Below are 17,892 nucleotides of genomic sequence, written 5' to 3'. Positions count from 1 at the left end.
GCACCGGTGTCGGGGTGCCGGCGGCGTAGAAGGCAGCAGAGGGCTCCGAAGCGATGCAAACAGTCCCTGCCAAGGCGCGGAGGTGTGAGAGAGGGCGGCATGTTGAGTGAGAGGCCAGGGTGGGAAAACTGGATCGTTTCTTTGGGAATGTGTCAGAATTCCACTTTTTTATTTTGCTTTGAAATGATTTCTGAAGTATCTGACAGACCATGTTGCGTGCAAGCCAACAAATATTTCAAAGCCAAATCCGACATTTTGAATGGCCTATTCTACTTTTTTTCAGAAGAGTGGAGAAGGAGAAGTTAATGACATCATTTCAGTATTGTCCTCAAACACCTTTTATCATCCGCGCTCACAACACACAACTGAAAGGCAGACACCCTGTGTGTTTGTGGACAGTGTGTGAGAAGCGAACACCCGGCACCAGCTGGAACAGGCTCATGACACTCCGTGGCCATCAGGGTGCCTTCCTGTGACTGCAGTTTTGTGGTCTCTTTAAGCCCCTTACACACTGACCACCTTCAGAGGAAGAAAGAAGGCAAGGACTTCTACCTGGATTCCTGGGCTCCTGGGTTGCCTTATCCTTGGAAGGGCCTCGGGCCACGTGTTGTAGGCCACCCCTGCAGGCCGGTCCTTCAGATCAGCTGGTTCCCGGTGTTTGAGCTCTGCCGCCATGAATCCTCGGGCCTCAGATACTTCTGTTCATTCTTCTTGCCAGTAGAATCCTTGCTCAACAGTTTTTAGGCTGACCGTATTCTAGAACGTATGGCTGGGGATCTTGCCCATTTGTTTGTTTTTTGAGAAGTAGGATCTTTATTTTTGGCTGCATTGGGCTGTGTTGCTGTGTGCGGGCTTTCTCTAGTTGCGGCGAGCGGGGGCTATTCTTCGTTGTGGTGAGCGGGGGCTACTCTTTGCTGCGGTGCGCAGGCTTCTCATTGCAGTGGCTTCTCTTGTTGCAGAGCACGGGCAGTAGTTGCCACAACTACTAGTAGTCTTAGTAGTTGTGGCACGTGGACTCAGTAGTTGTGGCTCGCGGGCTCTAGAGCGCAGGCTCAGTAGTTGTGGCTCACGGGCTTAGTTGCTCTGCAGCATGTGGGATCTTCCCGGACCAGGGCTCGAACCCGTGTCCCCTGCTTTGGCAGGCGGATTCTTAACCACTGCGCCACCAGGGAAGTCCCACCCATTTTTGTTTTTGTTTTTTCTTTCTTCAGTCGGCTCATTGGTGACCTCATTGACCCTGGGCACCTGTCAGAGCTGCATAGGGGCTTGGAGGGCACCAGTGTCCACCCCACGTGTTCACGTAGGAACCCATGGTTTCCTGCCTCACTGACAGTTGGCACTACTGAGATGGCCCCTTCCATCTGTGAAGGTCAAGTTTTATGGATCCTCAGACGATACACTGCTCTTAGAAGGATGTCTTGGTCGTGAAGAATGTTAGAGAACAGTCGTGGGTGGAGGGGCCGTCATTGCGGGGGTCCCCAAGACGGCGGGAAGGGCACCTTCACTCCACAGAGTGAAGAGTCCTATGGTGAGACCGTGCCTTGGGTGTGTGAGCTCTGCATCCTGACCGGTCCTGGGTCAGAGGCCCTTTTCCATGACCCAGTGCAGAGTGGCTCCCAAGTCTTTGTGGTCCTTACCCCACCCATCTTGGCGATGCCCGTGGGCTCACAACTCTCCTTCTACTAATGGGAAGCTAGCAGCTGACCAGGGTGCCGGATAGTTTTCACTCCATCCCTGCAGCCAAGCATCTCACTGCAGCGATAATTCATTAATTTCACGTCCCAAAGCTGAAAGAGGAGCCCATTGGGGCACTCTGGGTAGGAGACGCACATCCCTTCTGATAGAGCAAATATGAGCTACATTTTATTGAAGAGCTCTTAATCTATTATTTGTTAATAAGTGTATTTTTATGTTTGTGCATATAGGGCATACACGCTGTTGGAGAATTTTGCATGAGCGTAAATTTCAAAATCTGTAGATTCTCTGAAGAGTGACATAGAGAAGATTTTCAAGAACAGTGTGGGAGCCGTATCTGGGTCTCCCTGAGTGGTCATGCCTGAGGGCAGGTGGTTGGCCACATACCCCTCGGAGGCCCCTTTCTCCTGCGTGTTGGTGGCGTGCATTGGTGGAGGGATGTGGGCAGCACCGGAGGCTTCAGGCATCACGGACGGGGCAGGTCAGAGTGCCTCCTATCCGAAGGTTGAGGACCGTGAGTGCCACGTTTGTAGCAAAGCCAGTCTCCAGTAGGTGACAACAGCAGCCAGCGTCAGTTGAGAACATGCCGTGGGCCAGGTCGCGTGCTCAGCACTAAGCGTTTTTACCTTGTTGCGTCTCCATGACAACTCGGGGAGCTCAGGGTTAGCATTCTTCTGATTCCAGGCTCAGAGAATTGGGTTCCTTCCCCAAGTGACAGAGCTGCGATTTGAACGCAAGCCATCTGGCGTCTCTGCCCACGTGCGGCTCTGGCTGTTATATTCTTCGGCCTCCCAAGGAGGGAAAGCGTGTGTTCACGCACACGCGTGTACACACGCGTCTTCCGTCCCTTAGCTGCACCACTGGGAAGTGGCACGCACGGTGCTGGGGGGTAGTGGAGAGCTTACGACCACTTAACGGTGATCACTTGAAAGCAGGGGTGACCGTCAGATCACAGTAGGGCTCGTTTTTCTGCCTCGACGTTGGGGACAGGCTTCACAGCCAAACTAAGGAACCAGGACGTATGTTCTGGTTCTCTGGTAAAAGACTCGGCTCTTCAAGCAAAAGGACCACGTCTGGCTGCTCTCCTCAGCCCTTATTTTTCTTTTCTGCCACAGCTCTTAGCAGTCATCTTCCTTCTGCCCTCCCCACTGTGGCTCTTGGTTATATATAGTCCCTGTCACCTTGGGGGCCAAAGGAATGCTGAGACTAGGCAGGGGGCCGATACGGCCTCCAGGACACAGAGTGACTCTCCACCCAAAGCACCAGGAACACTGCTAGCCATCCCCACGTCAGCCGAGATGGATTTAACCGGCTCCTCCCAAACTCTGGGTAACATCCTGTGTCTACTCTGTCGTCCGATTCCTACCATCACCCCCTGGCTTCCTCTCGACTTCAGCCCCCAGCCGGTGGCCAGCGCTCTGGAAAGTGAGAGGGCCCCTGGTCAAGGCAGCAGCCCTCTGTTTAAGAAGCGCACTTTCCACTGGGGCGCGGAGTTGTCAAAACCGGCCCCTCGAGGACACGTGGCCACCCAGGCAGCAGTGCGCTGCCTCGTCACCCGGACCGACCACACTTCCCCGCAGACCAAGCAGTGACAGAGCACGCTGGCCAGGGTCCCCCTGCCCTGGCAAGTGCTTCCTCTCCAGCTCGCCTTTTCTATACTCCACCATAAGTCCCCTTTCTGTTTCCACTTGTCATTACATCACCCTTCATTCCAGCAAACTCTCGTCATGTGTTATTTCTAAGCTTACATATTATTAACATTCAAGGATGGCAGTTTCCTGATGCCATGTAGGAAGGCACCTTAATCTCACCCGCAATATGTTTCCAGATCCCACCGTGGGATGGCCGGTTTCTGGAAAGTATTAGTACCCCCTCCCCCATGTGCTCCTGGAAGCTGAGGGAGAGGAGAGTATGCCTTTGAGCTCCCCCTTGGCCTGTACAGTAGGAAGGGATGGGCTGTGTTCCTCTTTATAGCACTTAACCCCTTCTAGCTCTGGGGTTTTGTCTGTCTTCACCTGCTGCACCCCCGACACACACACACACAAACACACACACACACTCTCTCTCTCTCTCTCACACACACACACACACACACACACACACACACACACACACACACACACACACACACACAAATAGCAACTCAATGAAGGCAGGAATTTCTGTTTTGTTCATTGCTGTATCCCCAGTGCCTGGTACCCTGCACGTGTTCTATCAATGTTTGTTAAATAAATCAGAAGCCAAGAGACAGAGAGCCCAGAGGACATCGGCATTGTTTCTGCTTTCCTAACCACACTGGGAGTAGGGACCATCTGTTTCATTTGCGGATTAAACATTGATGGAGCGGTTCCGTGGGTAATGTGTATAAAGGATACACGTGCCCAGCAACACTAATGGTGGCACAGGTGGCTCTCGTTAGGACTGTGGTGGCAGGAACAATGTGTGCTCGCCTGGGATCTGCTGGATCCAGACGGCCCATGGGCCCTACATGGTGTGTCTGGGGAGGAGGGGGTCCCCAAGGGGGAGGCTCTGAACACCCAGTTCACCCCATCCACGGTGTTCTTGTTAGCCTTGTTTACGGCGGGGGCTCTCCTGCCCTGATCTTGGCGGTAAATACCTCTTGCCCGAGAACCTGAGGGCAGCTTTTCTTCACTTTGATTCCTCAGGACATCTCTAGCAAATCAGAGAATACTTGCAAGATAATAGGATATGTGACTGAAAGAGAAGAGTTTGGTCTCTGAGAAGGTCTCTTAATGGTGACCGCTGTTTCAAGTGGGACCTCGGCCCATTCAGAGGAAGGTGCTAGATGCAGCCCAAGATGGTAGGCTCCCAGGAGCTATGCCTTTGCACCGTCCTTTCAACGCTCAACCAGTAAGGCGAAATTGTTCTCGTGTGACTCTGATACTTTTACAAATAATTAGAGACGAATAGTTGTTTTTGCTGATGGTGTCTTTACTGAAAGATCTTGGTTACAAGTAAGAGGAAATGACTCTGGCTCGTTTAGGTTGAAGAACATGTAATTTATTTGAATGACGTTGGGTTACTTGCAAGAATCTAAGGGATGATGGGGCCAACCAAGTCTCAGGAAGAGTCGGAAGATGGGCAGGCCTGGGACCGTCCAGCCGGAGTTGGTAGAGTACCCCTCTGGAGCGTCCCCTTGACTGTGGCTGAACCCCAACTCTGTCAGTCCAAAATCACAAAATTCCTGGAGAAGAAAGCCTGGTTAACTTCACTGGCTCCACCGCTAGACCCACCAGCTGTGTCCGTAGGAGCAAGTTGAACAGACATGGCCACTGCTTCCTCCCCTGCCAATAATATGTTCCTTTGAGGTCTGAGACTCAGACACTCAGTTCAGATCTACCAGCAAGTAGCCTTTGCATCTTGGTCAAATGAATTGCTTTAAACAAAACACAGCAGATGGGTAAGCATTTGACGTATTGAGAAAGAGTTCTCCTGACGGCCGTCCCTCCCTGCCTTTCTCTACCTGAGTTAGAACTTCAGCAGCAGCGCCTTCCTGCCGCCTTGCCCGTTGTCCCTAATTGATGCCAGGTGATGGTTCCCAGTCCATAGGGCCCAAACGAAGGGGTTTGCAATGGTGAATCCATAGCCTGACTGGAGCCATCCAGAAATCTTCTGATACTTCATCAAGAGGGAATTGTCAAAACAAGGTATCCATAACCGAGCTCCTGACTGTCTTTTCAGAGACGCTTGAATTTCTGCCAGACTCTAGCCAGGTTCACATTCCCAGGGGTAACAACGCAGCACAGTGAGAGAGGGGGTATTGCTTAGCAAATGTTGATGCACCGGAGAATTGGCATTAAATTATTGACTTGACAACTCATAATAAGCTGCTTTGGATTGCTGATATGAAGGATTATCTATTTACAGTTGAATCCTGTTGTTGAATTATGGCAATTGCCGGGCTGAACTTATTTCAGGGACGGGAAATGAATAACACTTTAAGAACAAAGATGGGGCCTAGAAACTAGCCAGCACTTTCTGTGCAGGAAGCAACAGTAATGGCTGAGTTTTTACACACTCCCTCCAGGGAACAGTGTCTTCTGCGGGGGTTTTTAGTTTTGTTTTGGGGAGGCAGGGATGGGTCGATTTTCTGCCTTTCTCATGAGACCGGGAGACCCGTAAAGAGATGACGTGTATCTTTGCCCTGTCGGACCTGACCCGCAATAAGGACTCAGTAGATTGTGTTGAGTTTGGCTCTGGTGTGGGTAAATCTAAGTTGCTTGGGCAGTGCCCACCAGCAAGTCTGACCCCTCCATTGGGACCTGATTTGCCCCGGGCCAGTGGGATGAGCTCTCAGGTCCTCACGCTGGGTCTCCATGAGCCGAGTGTCAGCCTCATTGCTCCCATGGCTGTGACAGGGCCACCTGACGGCCAGCAAGGCCCTCATTCCTGGATCCCAGACCCCGGGAGCCCGCCTTTCGCCAGACCTCCATCCGGCTCCTCTGCCCTGTCTCTTGCAGTCCTAATTCCTTTCAATTTCCTGTTTCTAGGCAAGTCCTTTTTCCCTCCTCCCCACTCCTCCTCTCGGGTCACCCTCCCTGCTTCCTGCTGAGAACCGCGCTGCCTCTGGCCCCCAGATGTGTCTCTGCACTGCTCTCCTCTCCCCAGTCAGCTCCCTACTCTCCAGAGTTGCTTCTTGTCGAGTTTTTCTATTTACACAAAGCAGGACCTCCTGTCCGCATTGAAATGGGGTGCCCACCCGGGACCTGGGGTGAGCGCTCCCCACGGGGCCTGGGCCTTCAGAGGACAGGGGTGAGCTGCCAGCGTCAGGAGGGTGCCTCTCCCCTTCCCACGTCACCTCAGCGCAAATCCAGCCCAGACACACTCAGGGGCACCAGGTTCATCCCTCCAAAGACTCATTTCGGAGAAGACCCCAGCTCTCACCCTCAGGAAGCTGGCACTTTCCAGAACGGAGCCAGTGTCAGCACCCGTGTGCGCCAGGCCCTTGGCCGGGGAACGTCACGTAACCCTCCCGCAGCCTGGGGACACGTGTGTCGGCCCTGTGGGCGTGGAACACAGAGGCACTGAGCAGCCAGCTCGCACAGGCCAGCAAGGGGCCGGGCTGGGGTTGGCAAGTCCTCCCTGTGCCCTGCGCTGTGTGCCTAGGCTGTGACCTTGTCGAAAGGCAGAGACACAAACGCCGTCACAGACACGTTCCGTTGGCGTGACGTAAAGCCGCGGGAAAGTTAAGATCTGTGTAATTCCAGTTTTCTTTGTTTTCGGTCAGAACCAGAACATAGGCACATCCTAGGCATGTTCTTTGCCTTCTGATGTATTTCTCTGAGGGGTTGTGCCGTCACTGCTGGGTCCCAAGCCCTGGCCTTCCCGCTCACGCGGCAGGACCTCCGAGGGCCCGCGGGTTGCCTCCTCCCAGCCTGATGCTGCAGCCCCGCCGGTCCTGCGGCTGCTCCCGCCCTCACGGGCTCTCATTCGCCTCTGAGCCCCGACTTTCTCACCCAGAAACTGGGGGAAATCGTTGTTCTACCAGCTCGTTGCCCGATGGTGAGAATAATATTGGGATCTGAGCACTCTTGAAACTTTCAGAGCACGTGTGCCCTGTGGCAGAACGGGAGCTCTGACTTCTGTACTTCTTGCCATGCTGTCGTTTTCATCGTCATTATCATCATTCGTGCCATCGCAGCTAGAGTGCCCAGGCTCCCCGAGTCCCGCTCCGCCCACCCCCCCGCACGGCAGGATGTGTCCCGAGGCCGGGCACATCTTTGGAGCTCCCTTGGGCCCCCTGCACACCCTCTAGGTCCCCCTTTGGGTGTGCTTTCACCGTCTCCCTCTGCTGCCGGCAGCCCCGTCCTCAGCGCACACCCTTGCCCTGCCCTTCCTCAAAGGCCTTTCACATTTCACTTTCCCATGGCTTCTCTCGCCTGGTGCCCACAGCCAGTGTTTCGCCCGGCACAGCTGCCCTTCCTGTGGCTAATAACCGACACGGATGCTGCCAGATACTCGCGTGCCACCTTTCCTGGATGCCCGTCATCGCCCCCGGGCCTCGGCTAGAATTGGGCTGGTTCTCAACTAAATGCCACCCAGGCATTCCCCTGTTTCTGCTGCTCTTCTGGAACGAGTGGCATTTTATTTCTGTTGTTAAGCCAGGAGGCCGGCTTGCTCGTCTGACGCCCACAAGGCCGTGGGCTGTGGGTTATACAAGGAGCCAAGACCACTGTAATCACAGCCGCCATTTATGGAGTGCCAGTTACGATCTAGAAGTTTTATATACTTCGTTTTATTGAATCCTCGCAACAAGCTTAGGAAGTTGATATTTTTAGGTTTGTTCTACAGATGGTGGAACCGAACTCAGAGTTAAGGAACTCTCCCGACGTTTCATAGCCAGAAGGTGGACATGTTTGAAGTCAGGTCTCCCTGAGTCCCCAAACCAGTGCCCCTTCCGCCACATCAGACCGCACGGTGCCTGCTTTTGGAGATCCTATGACCTAAGGAAAGAAGCGTGAATAAGTAAGATAAGAATTGAAAGGTGGAAGCCAGTCATTGGAGAGCAGTGGCCCGGCTGTGAGCGCCTCTCTGACCCCAGGGAGGCGAGGTCTCTGTGGGAGGCGAGGTCTCTGTGGAGGAAGTGGACTCTGCCCTGGGGTGGGGTGAGAAAGGGATGAGGGTGCAAGCAGAGGGGGCAGGAGGGTGAGGAGGATGGATGGCAGGTCTGTTGAGGGGATGGGGGAGCCCGCTGGAGCCGCAGAGGAAGGTTTACCCACCGGCGGAGAAAGGAGAGCCTGGCGGGATGGGTTGAGTGCCAGATAAGAAAAGAACCAGACTCAGCAAATCAGAGATGACTCTTGCACAGTGTTTTGATGAAAGCACAGTTTGGGGAAAATTCAAATGTGGAACTGTGGTGTGAAATAGATTCACGAGCAGGGAGAGAACAGAGGCAGGTCTCCGCACTGTGCCTGTGCAAACCCAGGCCCCCAGCCCAGCCGAGTCGCCAGGTGGGCTGGAGGAAGGCGGCTCGTGCCCGCGCCCCACGGCCGACCAGACGCAAACACAGCTCCCGAGTGGGCAGGTGTGGGCCGAGGGGTGAGCTCAAGGGGAACTGCCATTCTTCAGCCCTTCAATCTGAAAATCAGAATGTCAATATGTTCACCGTCTCTGCACGGCCTCTACTCTTTTCTTAGCTTATTTGCCTAGTAACGGGATTAAAGGGAACATTTACATGAACTTTTGAAAACCAATATTCCAGTTTTGTCTTTTCTTCTGCTATTCCCCCCCTCAACTCAGGAGCCTGCTGCAAAAAACTCTGTTTGATCAGTGAGAACCCACTGGTTAATACATAAGCAAATGTCACCTATTGATGGGCACAACTGGGGGAAAAAACAGCTCCAGGAGTCTTTCATAAGTGTCCTCTGTGGATCTTTAGAGGCTGCATGAGAGCTGTTTGTGGGCCCTTATCCTTCCAGTGCGAAGAACAAAGCAGACAACAGGAGAATATACAGTTTGGTTCCGAACAACCAACCACAGCTGGCAGCCAGTACGGCTTTCCTTGTGATGAGCAAAAACCAGACAAAAAGGCTTCGATAAAACTGGCCTTTGTATCCCCCTCCCTCCCCCACTCCTCTCCCCTCCATCCCCCCTGCTCTCCCCTCCTTCCCTCCCTCCTCCTCCCCTCCCTCCCCCACTCCTCCCCTCCCTCCCACACTCCTCCCCTCCCTCCCCCACTCCTCCTCTCCCTTCCATCCCCCTCCCCTCCCCTCCCTCCCTCCCTCCCTCTTCCTCCCCTCCCTCCCCCCTCCTTTCCCCTCCCTCCCCCCTGCTCTCCCCTCCATCCCCCTGCTCTCCCCTCCATCCCCCTGCTCTCCTCTCCCTCCCTCCTCCTCCCCTCCCTCCCCCACTCCTCTCCCCTCCCTCCCTCCTCCTCTCCCCTCCCTCCCCCACTCCTCTCCCTCCCTCCCCCACTCCTCTCCCTCCCTCCCCCACTCCTCTCCCTCCCTCCCCCACTCCTCTCCCCTCCATCCCCCACTCCTCTCCCCTTCATCCCCCACTCCTCTCCCTCCCTCCCCCACTCCTCTCCCCTCCATCTCCCACTCCTCTCCCCTCCATCCCCCACTCCTCCTCCCCTCCCTCCCCCACTCCTCTCCCTTCCATCCCCACTCCTCTCCCCTCCATCCCCCACTCCTCTCCCCTCCATCCCCCTTCCTCTCCCCTCCCTCCCCCCACTCCTCTCCCCTCCCTCCTCTCCCCTCCCTCCCCCCTGCTCTCCCCTCCCTCCCCCCTGCTCTCCCCTCCCTCCCCCCTGCTCTCCCTCCATGCTGATCGCTGAAGTTTTCCTGCAGTTTCCTAAGGGGCCACCTGGCCAATACAGAGGCCTGCTCCCACCCTCTAAAGACAAGCCAGACCCCGTACCCCCCCTCCCCCCACCTCCTCCTCGTCAGCGAGCACTAGGAGCCGTTACCCACGCTCCGCTGTGGCAGCCGTGTTGGCGTCACAGCCTCGCTAATTTGCTGGTTTCCAGTGTTTCACTGGAAAAAATATGGACCATGAATCCCGATGAACAATCTTCAGCAAACACAACACTGTCCCTGAGAGACCGTGTTTCACATCCTTTCCCCGTTTGCAAAGGAGTTTTTCTTACATCTTTTGGTAATTGCCATGAGCTGGACTTGTAAATGTTCTAAGTGGTTGAGGTAATACTCATCTGGTAAACTGACCAAAGGAAACGGACGGTTTTTTTCCACTCTTGGAACTCTGGCATCCCAGGCCTGCCCCTGAAAGGGGCACTTGGGGATTGGAAGGGAAAATCTGCCCTGCCAGGTGCCAGCAGGCCCCGCGCGGAGCTGAGTGACGTGTGCAGGAAGGCTGCCGGCGTCCGCAGCCTCGCCAGGTGTTTGTGTGCTGGGTTTGGGGGCAGAGAGCATTCATTGTTTCAGAAGTTGGTAGGTTCCCAGAAGTTCCACTGTCTTTCCTGGGTCTGAAATGTCCAACATGTCCTTAGCCGGGGGGGTGGGGGGGACGGATGGATGACCAGACCCCCTGAGGTTTAAGCCCTACTCTGAGGCAAGAGAAAGAAGTTCTCTCTGTCACACGTGACGGAATGCTTTGTCTGTTCTTCCTGTGGCCAGTGGCCATCAGTGGCTTGGTCTCCCTCATCTTCTAAGCTGGAACCACCTTCCTATATCTGAAGTGTTGGGGGCTCTTCCCTGCCTGTCTTTAAGGAATAGCAACCCCTCTGTGTTTTGCGTGGTGGTGGTGTGGTGGATTTTCTGATGATGCCTTTTGGTGATACTTACTAAAGTATCTGTAGATGAAACGTGTGTGGGAGTTGCTTCCAAAAAATACACCAGGGACAGGGAGCGGGTGAGGGTACAGATGAAACCAGATCGGCCACGAACCGACCCCTGTTAAAGCTGAGTGATGAGAGTTCATCACAGTTCCTTAGACTCTCCCGTCTACTCTTGTATTTGTTTCAATTTTCCCACTATAAAAAGTTGCCCAAAGGAAGAAGGAAAGAAATGGGAAAAGGAAAAATAAGGAAGAAACTCTTTACCTCAGTTTTCCAGCCCAAAGACACCTGGGCCTCTCTCTCTCTCTCTGATAAACCCCACGCTGTGTCGGGAATCAGGATCCCCCTGAGACGGGCCCCAGGGGTAAGAAAGGGTAAGAGCGTGGCCCGAGGGGTCCGTCCCACCTGGATTCCAATCCCAGCTCTTCCTCTCACCAGCTGTGGGGCGTTAGGTAAGAGAGTTAGCTTTCTAGAACCTCAGCTTCCTCATAAAAAAACAGAGGCAAGAATTACCTGTTGCAGAGACTCGAGCAAGGCAACCCAGCCCGCTTTGAATAGTCTCCGCACGCCGTGGCTTAGCTCTCCCTGGCCTTGGAAGGACCCTTGCTTTCTCTTTCTGAAGCATCCCTCAGAGGGGAGAGACTCCATTCAAGGAAGGTGCCAGAGCTGTGTTCACATTCCAGAAGAGCCCAAGTTCTTAAAGAGAAAGCATTGCAGTGATAAGGTATGGAAACATCTACTCTTTGACCCAGAAGAATCCACAAGGCTGCAGTTGGCTTTGGCTTATCCCTGTCACCTGCCTCCTCAGAATGACTTCCTCAGTTGACCCTGGGCGCACCCCAGTTTACTTAAGCCTGCTGGAAACCTCCTACCCAGAGGACCCCTGTTTGCTCTAAAAGGGTTTGAAATGTCAGTCTTATTTGTCGTTGATCTCAAAGTCCCACTTTTCATCTTTGGACAAGAAACCAGTTTATCACATAGTATCAAGTTACAGGCTCTGGTGTCAGCAGGTGAAGTGCGTTTCATTTTTCACAGGTCTTGTGGACCCCGTCATACCTTTCCTGTGGCACCATTTGTAGGACTCACGGTGTCTGTGGTAGAATAATCAGCGGCTGAAAGCGGGATCACCGTACTGACGATGGTTCTGATAGGCCTCCACCCTCTCTCTGCCCACGCCGCGCTGTGAACCATCTCCGAAGCCCGGGAGCTTCTCCCCGTCCCCCTGGGGTCTCTGCAGGGTTTGTAATTGGGCTTGACCATCTTTTGAAGTTTCTCTTGGACCCCTCGATGCATTTTCCTAGCTCCCCTCTCCCTGTTGCCTACCTCTTCTGTGTCCTTCCCGTTGGTTCCTCATGTTCCTTCCAGATACTCAATGCATTTATTCGTTTATAGCAAAAAGAATGTCTCGTGCCTCTTTCGTGTGCCAGGCTCTGCTCCAGGCACAGGGGACGTGGTGGTGAACACAGTCCCTGCCGTAGACGCTCACGTGCCAGCGGCGGATGCAGATAGTAACTGACTGAGGACCCAAATCGTGGTTTAAGAAGGGTCACTGCAGAGACAGAAGGAACACGGTCCATTGCAGGTCACGAAGGAGTTCCTGGACGATGGGAAACTGATGCTGAGTTTTGGAGGATGAACAGGGATTAGACTAAGAGGGGCAGGAAAGACGGCACGGGTCCAGGCCGGGAGGCAGGAGGGTGCAGGGCACGTTGGAGGAACCGAAGTCAGGATGGACCGAGCGCTGGACACCGTGTGGCTTCAGGGGTAGCAGGGGGCAGATGACGCAGGGCCTTCAAATGCCATGAGGAGCGGGGATTTTAAGCCGTTGGACAGTTTTGAGCCAGGAAGCAACCTGATCTGATGTCCATTCCAGTTCAATTGCGGGGAGAGGACTGGGTAAAGGGAGCGGCTGGTCAGTGCTTGCAGTGACCCAAGCGGGAGACGGTGGTGACTGTGACGCCTGAGGCTGCTTCCGTCGGACCGCAGGCTCCATGCGTAGAAACTCAAACCCGATGTATGGTTTCTCCTTCCCAGCCAGTTACTGCTCTTGATTTCTTTGTCCTGCTTTTCTCATAATCTCCCTGATTTGAAAATTCAGGGCCACTCATATGGGCCTCCCCTTGGGCCATCGCAGCCTTGGTCCAGAAGCCGGGCCGCACAGGCAGCCTCTCAGCCCCACGCGCCCTCCCAGCCCCAATCCTGGCTGAGCGGTGGCGGCAGGACTTCTTCCTGAGCCACCACTCAGCCCGTCTTCTCCCCCTTCCTCAGAAACGCGGTCCTCCCCCTTGTCTTTAGGGTAAGCCTGGGCTCCGGAGGGCCAGCAGTTGCCCCTGACGCTTCACCTCGGTCTGTCTGCTTCCCTCGTTTCCACTGTTTTTTAAGGAAAAAGGTTGCACAATATAAACCTTTCCCCCAGCCAAGAAGCAGTGGGATTCCTGCCCAGGTGGAGCCTTTGGTCAACCTGAAGATGTTTCTGGAGGCAGAAATGAATGAGAAGATGTGTTCTTCTGGCTCTGGCAAGAAGGTGGACTGAGGGAATGTTCATTCAACAGCCACACACACCCGCCCGCTTACTACAAGCGTCTTGAAATGCTAGAGAAATATTACAACACCCCCTAGAGTGTTAACGGATGGCTGAATTGACAAGGAAGAAAGGAAATCCCCAGATGAAAGAAACGGAGGAAGAGCCAGAGACCAGCACCTAAGTGTGGCCATCCTTGGCCACAGTGACATAGAGCAGGGTCGGCAGATTCTGTGAAAGGCCAGCCAGTAAATGCGTTAGGCTTTGCAGACCCCAGTGTGACACATCTCCTCTTTCTTTTTTGACAACCCGTTAAAAATACAAAAACCACTCTTAGCTCATGGGTTATATAAAACAGACCACAAGGGGCTTCCCTGGTGGCGCAGTGGTTAAGAATCCGCCTGCCAATGCAGGGGACACGGGTTCGAGCCCTGGTCCAGGAAGATCCCACATGCCGCGGAGCCCATGCGCCACAACTACTGAGCCTGCATGCCACAACTACTGAAGCCCGCACGCCTAGAGCCCATGCTCTGCAACAGGAGAAGCCACTGCAATGAGAAGCCTGAGCACCGTGATGAAGAGTAGCCCCCGCTCGCCGCAACTAGAGAAAAGCCCACGTGCAGCAATGAAGACCCAATGCAGCCCAAAATAAATAAATTTTTTTTAAAAAAGAGGCACACTTGTGGCAAGGCTAGAGAAAAAAAATGGATGCACGAACAGGTGGTGTGAGAAATAAAAAGGACTGAGATACAGCATAGTGTTTAAATTATAGGAGAATATAATGAACAATCTTATACCAGTACTTTTGGACACTCAGAAAAAATGGGCGATTTCCCAGAAAAATATAATTTAACAAAACTGACTCAAGAAGAAGGGGAAGCAGAATTCCCAACGTGGGGAGCTGTCCAAGTGTGGCGTGAGTGTCGAAAACACCTTGAGCGGTTATTCATTTATTCAACAATTGTGTATTAAGTCTCCACACCAGGCACTGTTGTAGAAAGCTGGGGATGCAGCAGTAAATAGAAAAATCAGAACTCCACACGCTATGTCTATTCCGTCCAGCAGAACTTTCTGTGAAGATGGAGATGTTCTCTATTGTCTCTGTTGTCTGATAGGGTAGCCATTGGCCACATGTGGCTCTTAAGCTCTAGAAGCCTGACGTGGCCAGGGGTTGTCTGGTAGCCAATAAGATCAGTAATGTGTTAATGGCTTCCTGTAAGAGAATAAGCTGCTGAACTCTTGGGACCCTGACCTCTCCCAAAACATCTCCTCAGCCTGAGCTGGGCAGTCCTGGTGGCCAGACAGCCACGTGACCCTGACCCCCCTGTTATCTGGCGAGCATTTTCACGTGCTTCACCTCATCTGCTGCTCAATTCCCTCTCGGGGCCTTCATTTAGCGAGCGCTTGCTCCGTCGCGGCCGGGCCCTGTGTCTGATACGCCACCACCATGCTGGCCTCCGGGGTGTAGGAAGCACTCATTACCCACCAGGGAGGTCAGCGTGGAAGGCGGTGAGCGCGTCGGGCGAAGGGGCCGAGTCCTCCTGGGCCCTCCCTCTTCATCAGCGTTGCAGGGGATGGGCGTGGTGAGTCCAGCCGCGTCAGCTGGGGGAGACGGGGCGGGCTTGGTGAGCAGAGCTGGACATGGGGAGCAGACTGGCCGGGAGGGCTGATGCTCTCCTTCGTGGTCCCCAGCCAAGAAGTTGAGGAAGTAAAACTAGAAAATGTTAATATAAAAAAATTTAAAGAAAAAGTCTCTCTCAGAATTTTTTACAGAGGGGTGACAAGTATCGTGGGCTCAAGAAGGAAAGCTAAAGCCATGTGGATAGGGGAGAAAATGGATTCTAGAATCAGTATTTCTTCATAAACACCAAGCCCTTTGCTTTATCAAGGCCTCATCAATGCAAACAGAAAACAGGGCCGAGCTGCACACAGAAGCCGGAGCGAGGGGCTGAGTGGGGAGGCCCCAGCAGGTCAGGAGCGCGGGCACTTTTCCGGCACAGCTCTCGAGGTGGCGAGATGGTAACGGTCCGGTGTCCCTGGAGCCCCTCCCTTCCGCAGCCTCCAGCCTGCAAAACCAGAGGCCGCTGACACCCCCCCCCCCCCACCGGGGCTCCCTGGAGAACTGCGTCCACTGTCTCTCGGAAGATACTTCACAGGATGGGTGATGCTCGTCTGGTGTGAATCCTTATAGGGGGTCTTGTATGCTTCTGTTTTTCAGGGATGATAATGGTGATTTTGTTGCTGCTCGTGGCTATTGTGGTCGTTGCAGTCTGGCCTACTGACTAGTGGCCGTCAAGGGACCACCAGCCGGGACACCTGCCAGTGATGGAGTAAAGTTCAGCATCCTCTTGGTGCCTGAAAGCCACTCTCAATAAATTCCCCCAAAGCTCTGAACTCCTGACGTGCGTTGCTTCAGCAAAGGCAGACCGTGTGGCAGCTCCAGAGAGCCGCCGGGGTATTGGGCAGTGGGGCCCTTTTGGGTTCTGCCTTGGTCACTGGGCTGCTAGCCCAAGGTCCCTCAGTGGTCACTGCCCTGTGGCCGCTGATGGATTCCGGCCACCCCACAGCGTGCTGGGCACCCTGGGGGGACGATGCCGAATTCCTAGGCAGCTTGTGACCTCGAGTGTCTAGTCTGCTTGGGGAAGTCATGTGCCCATGTGGGAGAACAGTGAACAGCCAAGGCCACGTGTGTCCAAGAGGGAGGAAGGAGCGACGTGAGGGCTGTGACGCAGGCACGTGTCTCTGGGTAACTGCCGCCCGCCCCGCTGCCCAAGTCCCCCCACAAGGCTCGCCACTCCTACTGGGGAAATAGCTCAGGACTCTACTTTAGGAACTACCTTCAGACGTAGAAACAGGTTCTTGTTTCCTCCCTCGGTGTAGTAAACCCGTCTTCCCAGGCTGAAACATCCCTATAAGCAGCCGGTATCGAGTCTGATGAATCTGATCAGGCAGGAAGGTACCGTTTAGGGTTCAGAGGAAGGTGTGATTGATTATGCAGGCAGGAGAACAGTACCTTTATTTGGCTCCTAAACTGGCCCTGACAACCTTGTGTGTGTGTGAGTGTGCACTGCACACGTTGCACATGTGTGCACATGCGTGATGGCAAGGGCAGACAGATGGGCTAGGCCTGCGCAGGGTGCCAGGCCCGCGGGAGCAGCGGTGAGTCTGGGTTGGAAGGGGCAGAGGGCCAAGCTTTGTGCCCTCCCTCCTGGCCAAGCGGAAGGCGGGCCGGGCCAGCGGGCCTTGCTTCGCCCTCCGTTGTTCCAGGGGAAAGAATTGGTGTTGGTGATGAAAACCTAGGGCCGTTTCCAAGCACAAGATTTCCCTGGAAGAGGAGAGATCGGGCAGGTGGGAGGGGAGTCCTGGGGGGGTCTTCTGTGGATTTCCTAGAGACTCTGGGCGGCTGCTCTCCAGAAGGCGTGACCTGACCCATCCCACCGCACCCCCCCCTCCCCGGGGAGCCGAGATAGGCAGCAGGAGGACCGCGGTGCAGCCTGGCGACGCATTCTTTCCTGGGACCCACAGGGAAGACCTGGCTCCAGACCCCAGGCCTCCGTCAGGGAGTCACAGCTCTGTGCTCCGTCATTTGTAAGTCGCTGCAAAGGCTGGGTGACCCTATTCCCAGTAGCTCCCCCCTAGAGGGGCCAGGTCACTACCAGGCCACTGGGCAGCCCCGCCGCCGCCTGGTGTGTGTGTGGCGGTGACACGCGGCACTCTTCCGGGAGGAGGTCTAGTCCTGGACTCCGCTCCGTGTCAGCCGGGACGGCGCTGCAGTCACAGTCACCCAAACCCGAACAGCCTCGCTCCATCCCCAGCGTCGGTGCCTCCCTCCGGCTGCTGCTCCACGCAAGTCGGCTGGGGGCCCCGACGCGGGCCGATGGGACAGCCACGCGGGCTGTGGCAGAAGAAAGGGGACTCTGGGAACGCGCGGCCCAGAAGGGAAGCTGTCGCCTCTGCTCGCAGCTCCGTGGCCGGACTCACCTGCCCTGCTCAGCGGGAGGACCAGCAGGTACCCAGAAGGCAGCCTGAACTAGGCAGTGACGGCCCCAGTGACAGCCACGCCCCTCGCCAGCTGTGTGACCACGAGCCAGGTGCCCTTCCCGTGCCTCCGTTTCCTCCTCTAGAAAATGGAGAGAAGGCAGTCTCCTGCCTCCGGGGGCGACTGGGGATCGGGTGAGGCAGCACGTGGCAGCACGGAGCACCCCGGGGGCCTCAGCTGACAGAGGGTTCTCCCTCTACCCCGAGTCTACAGCGCCCCCCGGCCCAGGTGGCCTCCGCATCCAGGGCTCGAGGATCCTACCCCCTGCTTCCGCCCCGGTGCCCGCGGACCTCCGGGGCTGCCAGCACGTGCGGAGCAGGCGAGGCCCTGGGAGCCGTGTTCAGACTGGCGGTGGCCCCGGGACGAGGGCGGGAGCAG

At 55.0% G+C, this 17,892-nt stretch overlaps 1 protein-coding gene across 5 annotated transcripts in view; it reads left to right on the top strand.

Annotated features, from left to right (window-relative positions):
• The window catches only part of STX8 (syntaxin 8), a 252,938-nt gene that overhangs the window by 225,070 nt on the left and 9,976 nt on the right, over positions 1-17,892 (top strand). For 2 of the 5 annotated variants that reach the window (XM_082372920.1, XM_082372923.1), the window contains one exon: positions 15,694-15,869. The exons of 2 other annotated variants lie outside the window; for them this stretch is intronic. In XM_082372920.1, coding sequence (XP_082229046.1) covers positions 15,694-15,761 — 68 coding nt within the window. In that variant the 3' untranslated portion in view covers positions 15,762-15,869. Of the gene's footprint in view, positions 1-11,989; positions 12,200-15,693; positions 15,870-17,892 lie in introns of those variants that run through there. One more of the 5 variants, XM_082372922.1, reaches the window with a different exon arrangement.

This window comes from Balaenoptera borealis (assembly GCF_965194805.1).
Source record: "Balaenoptera borealis genome assembly, chromosome: 20".
Taxonomy (NCBI): domain Eukaryota; kingdom Metazoa; phylum Chordata; class Mammalia; order Artiodactyla; family Balaenopteridae; genus Balaenoptera; species Balaenoptera borealis.
Note: the sequence above shows the minus strand (reverse complement) of the source record. Positions and strands in the feature narration are given on the sequence as shown.